This window comes from Trichoplusia ni, chromosome 10 (assembly GCF_003590095.1).
Source record: "Trichoplusia ni isolate ovarian cell line Hi5 chromosome 10, tn1, whole genome shotgun sequence".
In the NCBI taxonomy this organism is placed as follows: domain Eukaryota; kingdom Metazoa; phylum Arthropoda; class Insecta; order Lepidoptera; family Noctuidae; genus Trichoplusia; species Trichoplusia ni.
The window spans coordinates 9313850-9323067 of NC_039487.1; the positions used below are offsets into that span (position 1 = coordinate 9313850).

A 9218-nucleotide genomic window follows, 5' to 3' on the forward strand; every position below is an offset into this window, starting at 1 on the left:
TAAAATCTTAATACCACTGGATATAGGATTATGAATAAAATGTTTTTATTTTATGAAATATTGTTTTAAAACCACCTTCAGCTTAACCCAAAAATAAAATATAGAATTACCAACTACAAAGAAAGCTGTCATCTGCACAGCCTATGTGTAAAAGGTAACGAACCCACACAAAAATTCGTACTCCAAAAATATCACACGATGTTTTTATAATAAATAAAAACAATTATCTCTAACGCAATAATGTTGTAAATTATTCCACATTTCGGGAAATACAGGACTCGTTTATAAATTAACATAATATCTTTAAACAACTGGTATGGGCTATTGTCAAACGAATACTTGGTTTAATTCTAAAGCCGTCTTTGACAAAAACTAGATATCACAAAGCACATGCTAAGTTAATGTATTTTTTTAAAACTGAAAAAATACTAGCTACCTCTATGATAATGGATACGTTAAAATGTATGTTTATTAATACAAATTTGGTTTATTATACGGTCGGTAAGACGTCGAAATCATGATGCGTGAACGAATCTGAATACTAATTACATTTGCTTCTAAGGAAACGAGAGGTTTATTTTTAATGACTTCATGTTTTAGCTAAAAATAGTACTTTATTAACTATAGTCGGTATTCTTGCAATAACATTGTTTGAATGCTTGGTACGTTGTATAAACATTTCATAATAAAATAATTATGTGTGTTGCAAATGGAAGCTTAAACATCCCACTAATCCCACTAATCCCACTAATATTATAAAGGCGAAAGTTTGTGAGTGTGTGTGCATATTTGTTACTTCTTCACGTCGATATGGCTGAACCGATTTCAATGAAATTTGGTATGGAGTTAGCTGACACCCTGCATTAACACTTGGGCTACGTTTTGCTACGAGATAATATCTTATTCCCATGGGAAAATCGACGTAAATGAAGGAGGATATAAAAATTTTAATCACACCATTATTAATAAGAGCCGTGCAGTGATGAAAAATCTTACAAATATGGACAGAAGTTGCGTGGACTCTAAAAAATAATCCGATTTCAAAAAATCCTAAGTTATATTTCGAAATTGCGGGTAATAGCTAGTTTTCCCATAATGAAGAGTCATAATATTTGTTTTTGTGCTTTTAAATAGTATCAGAATATTTTTAGGTGAAATGGAACTCTACATTTCATTTTGGAGTGACAAAGACAATATCATACCTTATTAAAGGTCTACTTTTTCGGCACTCGAGGCAAATTTGTGAATATAACTAGCATGTACCAGTACAGCAATACACAAATGGCACATGACAACTACAACATCCGTAATAAGTAATAGATGAAGGCACAATGTTATAAATTGCTACAGACTTAGCAATTATACTGCTGCTTAGTCAAGATCAATGCGTAACCACTTACTTCGGTTTACGTTAAATACTAGTTTGTATTGAGGAAATTGCGTGTTGAATAATAAGGCATAATCGGTGATCCCGAGAAATAGTTATACTAATAGAGTAATCATTGTTTACTTTTTGAATTGGAACTTTGGAACAGGAACTTAATGGCAATCTTTTTATTTGATTTGATCTAATTTTTAGAAAATAAAACGTAAAAAAAAACGCTTGTGAATAGTTTAATTAATTGCTTTAAATGCGTCGTTCCAAAATGTACTGGAGAAAATACAACAGGCGTTCTACTTTATTTTTTGTATTTTTTGAAACTATTTAAACAAAGTCAAATTAATTGCATCTACAACTTTTAGGGTCATTAGCGCAGGCTTAACCCGCCAAGTTCCTTAAAGGACTGGAATGGACTTATCCCATAAGCCGTCCTCGTCTTTCCAAGGTGGGGAAAGAGCTTAAAGATTGTAGAGGGTAAAAATAATGGCGACACTTTAAATTTACTAGAAAATTCTAGACGAGGCAGAAACTGGCAGAAAAAGAGAGACCTTACAGTGGTATTTGAATAGTGGAATTAGAAAATAACACTAGAAATGCTGGTTAGGGTCACGTTCGTAAAGGGTAAAACGTTATGATAAGTATGGCTTTAGCTTCGGGACTAACTTAAGTGGACTTTGACCGAATTTTTCAAGATCTTGTGAACAATCATTAGTTATAAACCAGCCTTGAATAAACAGTTATTTATTCGACGACGAATTTACCTAATTCTTACGTACTAGTTGTAAATAATAGTTTTATCAGAACAGAAAAGATGTTACGAGACATAAAAAGTGTCAGAAGAAAATGGTAAATCTGCAACAAAAAATGTAAAAAGGTTATACAAAACTAACACAACTCTACAGTAAGCAACTGTGTGAAAACTATGAAGCCCACAGTGTCTAGATTTATAAAAAAAACACCAACATTTTCCATGAAAATCTTTTATAAAGTTAATAAAAACACCATTCATCCAGATGTTTTACAAGCTCAAGTAGCGTGCTCGCTGTCACTTCCACCCTAAACTATTTTGTTAACATTTAACCAGAAAAAAATATTTTCAAAACCTTTTATCAAGCGATAGTAAACTTTAGACAAAGAAAATTAGAGCTTAAATTTCCTTGCATGCTGAAAAATGTATTCTTTACTGAAAATGAATTCTGTATCAAATCTGATAAGGTTGAAATTTGTATGAACCTCACGCACATGTCAAACTTGCATCTTGTTATGTTTATGTGAGTGATTTTATTTACATTTCTCTTGGTGATATATTGTCGTGTACATTTTTCATTTGCGACGCTTTTCACGTGTGTCCTTGTCAAGTGGACACTTTAGCTTTTAACATAGCAATTCTTTTATGCGAATGGGTCATTGTTACACGACCTTTTGTAATGAAATATGAGACAGCTGATGTTAAATGTTTTCTGTCACTTTTTTCTAAAACCTTCCCTGGTTAAGCGAATAACCCTTTTGCAATTCACAAATATTTTGCATATATTAATATATTCCCAGAAAAATAGTGTCTCACTTGGATATGAGATCTTTTCATGTTCTTATTTCATTTTGAATACACGACATCAGCCATGTTGAGTAAATACCTCATAGCAATCTTAAGCAAGCATGCGATATATTCCAATTATAGTTGAAAAATTCACAGAAATGTTAAAAACACGTAGCGTAACGGAATTTGTAGAAAAAGTATTAGATTCGAGTCAACAAGAATTCCAATAACGTAAATTGAAAGCCGAAAAGCAGTCACAAATTCACGAAAAAAATATGGTTCTCAACTCGTTAAAATTTATTGGCTCAATACGGACTTAAATTTGAAATCTGATCAAAAGACCTTTGTTCAATCAAGATTTTGATTACATAATCAAACAATAGACCGCAAAAATATAGTTTTATTTCGTTGTTCTAATTCACCGTCAAGCCATTTTCCGATCTATGCTGAACAATGAACATGACTAAACAATGACTCCAATGCTGAACCCCTAAACCTAGTTACCTAGGCTATACATTACCCCTTAACCAGATTCGTTGTCAGTCTTTTTGGCTCCTGACTATCCGTAATAACTGTTAAATATTATGTGTAACGACATGGACCCACAACTTAATGTCCTTTTCGAAGCACGGAAGACCTCGTCATGACGCAGATGGTTCAACCTGTGATAGTCCAACTTGAGCAGTTGTAGTTTAAGTTCATATGAACAAAGATCTTTGTAAGGCGGTGTCATTTCTTGAAATTATATACAAGTATCCATTAGTGGATCAGCCGTAGAGAACAAGGTTTAACCTGTATTAATAGTCAAACGGCTTAGACTCAACTACTATCCTTCGACTCAAGCGATTAACCCTCTCTCCATCCCATTATCTTCAGATATGCAGAGGCCAGATTATATTTGATGCGATATTGTTTATTTAGATAACATAATTCACGCAAGACTTACTAGAACTTTGAGCAGTCTAAATAATAGTTCATTGTTCGTAGCAGGCGGTTGTTTTAACGCATTTAATTCCTAGATAAAAAAACATTGACGCAAACTAGATACAAATTAATAACTTGTGACAATCCAAACTGCTTGATATAATCATATTTAGCAAACAAAGAAACTATTAATTCAATGTTACGGAGCACTAACTACATTATGCAAAAAAGTTATTTACGTCACACAACATAATATGAAAGATGATTCAGCAAGAGAATATAGAATATGCAACTTTCCCGCTTTAGACATAAAGATGAATTTCAAATGAATATGATGATCAACCATGATAACTGAAAGACTAGTTATTTAAATAGAATGTACTGAAAGAAATTATTCATTGCGTGTTACTGTCCAGGCTTGAATTACTTATGAGGTGAATAGAAGACATGGACCTGAAACAAAACGATAATGGCTAAACGCTAATGCTCTTGCACGTGATACAATCCTTCACATGTTGACAGAAAATTAAGGTGCACAGTGTTTAAGGTCGGTAATGAGGAAGATCAAACCTATAATTTCGTTGTTATTTGTTTATAAAGCCTCAGAGCGAGGCTTGTTCATTACAGTTACAGAGTTTTCAGCAGTGCCACATAGTTGTTTCACAAAATGCTACGAATAAGTTGGTTTGTGGGGTTGTTTTGTAGTGTCCTGTCTATGGAACTGCGTAAGTTTTAATTAGTTGTACAAGTGCATTTCTTTGTTTAAGTACTTTTATGGTAGGATGGTAATTAAAGTTAAATATGAGAGTGAGCTGGTGTGGCTCGTTCAGAACATAGCTTTGGTCTTTTATTTCTTTTAGACATGTTGATTCATACATTTTTGCTTTGCGTTGGTACCTACTAATTGTGAGAAATGTTTTCCTGATACAGCTGCAATTGCATACATTTTTAGTTCTTTCATATTAATATGAATAAATATTCAAATATGGAAACAGACTTTAATCATTTCTTTGAATATTTTTTCCATTTCAGCCTCTTATATTTCATCATGCTCAAGAAACGATCCGAATCTAAACGAATGTGCATTGAAGTCAGCCCGAGAGTCCCTTCATCAATTCTCCCTTGGCGATCCTGAGAGGGGGCTCCATTCTCTAGACCCGCTGCATGTACCTGAAATGGTAATCTACATCCCAAACAAACAAGGCATTAAAGTCGTGTTTAAGGATAATTACTTCTCGGGACTTTCGAAGTTGCATCTCGAAAGTTTGAGGTTAGTACTTAACTTTATTTCTTACACAGTGAGTGCTTAATATTTTTTGGAAGAAATCTGAAAATAATGTTCCCAAATAGCTACAGTCTGAGATACTTAGAAAGAGGAAAACGTCACTTACTTAATGCAGGACAAAAGCCAACAGGCTATCCTACAGTATGACAGTAACAGCTCCAAAAACAAAAGTACAATCGTTATTTGTATCAACGTCATACCATCCTGACTATCATAGAGAGACATTTGTACTATTAGGTATGCAGATTATTCCAATTAATGAGTCCAAGATAAGGGAATGGTACATTTACGAAGACCATACCTCCTTTACCTACATCAGAATGTGATCGTTCATGAGGATGTCACAATAGTCACAATGTACCAAGTTGATGTCTGCTTCCATTAGCGTTTTACTACCGAAGCGTTATGATTACCATAAATTGTAGCGTTACCAAAAGCGGTATTGGATTGTAATAAAATTTAGGAAATGATTTTATAGGAATCAAATATTTTTTTATTAAATTATTTGTTTCGTAGATTTGCGAAAAAATCTGTACCTAATATTATAAAACTGAAAAATGTAACGCGCCAGGTGCAAAAACTACTAATCCGATTTTAAAATAAGAAGTTCATTTACTGAGGAAGGCAATACGATCTTGCAATGATGAAAGAGAATAGAAAGAAATGAAAATTTAATACTTTGCCACAACCAAAATAAACTTGAAAAATTAATTACTTTTTCAGTACCGAAAATGTGTAAAAATAATTGTGACAAACTAAACATTAATAAAAGATATATATTTTAAACTAATTTCCATTTGACTTAGAAGTCCGCCTTATATTTTTACTCAGAACTACGTCATGATCGCTATAATATGTATAAATTTATTTAAATCATTAGCTAATTTTACTTAAATAAAATTACGCAATTACCTGTTCCTAGAAATCAGCAGTGATAAATACCTCAAAAAGAGATCGTAATTTCAATATTGTTCTGTCAACGGTACATCATATTGAACTATGCCCGACTAACGACTACGTCATGACTCACGGGCAATTAGCTTTGGCCGTTTAATTACGAATAATATTATGAAGGCGCCTTAAGTTAAAGGGTCCGTTGAAATAATTAGGCTCAGGCGATGATTCATTGAGAACAAAAGGAGTAATGGCGTGAAAAACCGAGCAGTGATCGTGCGAAATTTGACTTGAACTAACAGACTCGGTTCATGAAATATATGCAAATACATTTTTGAATATTCATTGTTCCTGAGCTTTATTCAGTAAGTTTTCTTATTTAAACTTATGAATCCGCATTAGAAATGCGTGGATTTTGTGTAGCGGTTTATGAATTTGCTTTCTTTTTGAAGATAAGTAGTTATTTATGTCGTTTTTTTTTAGGTTACGATTTTCTTTAAGGACTTTACATCTGTTAAGTGCGTAACAAACTTTTAAGCAGACAAAATCAAACCAAACAGAATCCCAAAAATCGTTATCATTACAAAACGTATATCTTAACTTCTATATCTTTTTATTTAAATAGAGAACATGGTAGAGTTTTAATTTTATTTCTTGACAATTTTTTAGGGTTGATCATATATAGATACACCTGTTTTCAGGCTGTGACTCCTTAAACTGAAGTGAATTCTGTAAGTCTCATAACATAGAACGGAAATATTTTATATTATTTTTATTTCAGCTTCGACTTGGAAAAGAAGCAGATACGTGCCGATGCTCTGGTCAACTTAGACGTGAAGAACAAGTACGATTTAAGTGGAAAACTGCTCATGTTGCCCGTTCAATCCAACGGGGACGCTGCTATACATTTAAGTAAGTACATATATAACCCAAAATTTCGAGACGAACAAAAAAAGTGTCATTATGAAGTAATTTTCCAAAAATATAATCACAAAAGTCACTCCATGTCAGTCTCTGCATCAAGCTGAAAACCTTTTTCCAAGCTAAGTTGGGGTCAGCTACTCCAACTTAGCTTGAAAAGTGGTTTGGCAGAAGAACTAATCATATGTGTGAGACTCTAGTACAGCATTTTATGGAGCTCTAACTTAACATTTCAATTCCACAGAAAATACTCTCCTACACATTCGTTACTGGTACGATCATGTGGAAGGCGCTGATGGTAAAATTCATTGGAAAATAAACAAACATGACATCAAATATGAAGTAGAAAAGGCTAATTTCAGATTGGAGAACCTGTTCAATGATAAAAATATAGGTATGTATTTTTAATTTTTGTATTAATTATAATTGATTGACCATTGAATAAGTTGCATTTTTGTAAGCAGTATTTGGAAATATTATTTTTTGTACTATTTTCATATTTTCAAAATATACCATAAAAAATATCACTCACAGCACTGTTTGCTAGGAAGCTGCTAATAAAATAATTTACCCCACAATTGGAGCTGTTAAGTGAATAAATAGTTCTCTCATTACATTTACTCAAAATTGCAAAACCATCATTGCATACACGCAAAAACTGACTAAAGCAAAATTCAATGAACAACAATAGAATAGAGTTACCATGCAACATGAGCGCTTGTTAAACAAAAACTGCCACAATTTTATGATTGATCGGGGTCGGGGAGCATTTTGCGAAGCGATAACAGTAAAATAGAACAATTTACGATGTAAAAGTTTCACGAACCGTAGGACGAATTGCATGTTTTGCTGTTTGTGAATTTAGATGATTGGCAATACTTCAAACCAATGTTAGACTGTATAGGGAAGGAGGGATGTAAAAACATGGATATTTTGGTCAGTATCTGGCCTCTGGCGTTTGCCTGTCATTTGTGAGGAATGATGCGTTTGATTGATATGTTATCGGAGAATAAAGCATTCATGAGCATTTATTTTGAAATTGTGGACATAGAAACATCTTTGGTATAAACGCATATACTGGGTTTTCTTAATATGGAGCAAGATAGGGAATAGTAGAGGGAATTAGCTTTTAGACTAGCAGGGCATAATAAGCCAAGAAAATGACCGCTTTTTCAAAACATAACTTAGTAATTATCCAGGAACTTATTTATTTTTTCCAGGTGACCAAATAAACAAGCTTCTGAATGAAATGTGGCGTGAGATTGTGAATGAAGTTGGTCCGTCGATCTGTCATTCACTTAGCTCAGCCGTAGTGGAAAGTCTAGCAGTACTGCTCGAACAAGTATCGTTTGATGAACTCATGCCAGATAAATGAGTCAAGAATGATGGTTGATAAAATGTTGATGAGAGGTTTGATGTGAAATAAATGTCTGTAATGAGGTTTTATGTTTTATTTACTGATGCATGATGCATGTAAATGGTTAACTTCTTCGCATTTCAAAGGATAAAAATGTTATTCAACTGGTATGACTTTTATCCAACTTGGACTATTGTCGAAGTAACACTAGTTTCAATGGAGCAAAAAAACGAAGAAGTTAAAAACACAAGGCATTTTCATAAAAAGCTTGACGCTTTTCTGCTCTGTTTTGTTTTCCTCTCAATATGTTTTCACCTTATAATCAAACGCACCTGAAGTCTTAAGGAAACTCTTAAAGAAACGCACGCACAATCCAAATCTGTATTCCAAGCACCTCTAAATCGCCCACGAAGGACCTGGAACTGTGTCTCAAAAATCCTGTCCCACATTAATTTATCGTTTACCCGGCGTTCTCTTAATTAAAGCCCTGCGGACCAAAAATTAAATGCTCGGGAACCTCTGTTTATTCGCTAATTGCTGACTTAATATTATCGAGTTACCTATTACAGGGCGCTTACATATAATACCTATTATTTTAATAGTTTTTGGGCAACCCTCGAAAAGGTTTTCCAAATTTTCCGAAATTAATTTCATAGTTCAAGTGGTGGGTTGTCGTTTCTGCTTTTGAAATAATATAGGCTTCAATGTTATTTGAAACAACTAATTATATTTGTGTTGGTTTGTTTTCCTGATATTTAATTAATGCAATAATAATTAATTGTTCTGACTAAAATTAAAAACGCAGAAATACGAACAGCAATATAATATATTGCTGTTCGTATTTCTGCGTTTATTTTCTTGCATATTATGCAGACGAAAATGTAATTTTACGCTATATAAAATTAAAATAGGCATAAGG

General features: G+C 33.2%; 1 protein-coding gene across 1 annotated transcript; it reads left to right on the forward strand.

The window, feature by feature from the left end:
- The first annotated feature begins 4406 nt into the window (after positions 1-4406).
- On the forward strand, positions 4407-8382 carry LOC113498126 (circadian clock-controlled protein-like). Its single transcript, XM_026878063.1, has 5 exons — positions 4407-4567; positions 4875-5112; positions 6803-6933; positions 7187-7336; positions 8163-8382. Exons 1-5 carry the CDS (start codon positions 4510-4512, stop codon positions 8315-8317), a joined length of 732 nt encoding a protein of 243 aa, XP_026733864.1. The 5' UTR covers positions 4407-4509; the 3' UTR covers positions 8318-8382.
- Positions 8383-9218: the final 836 nt, after the last annotated feature.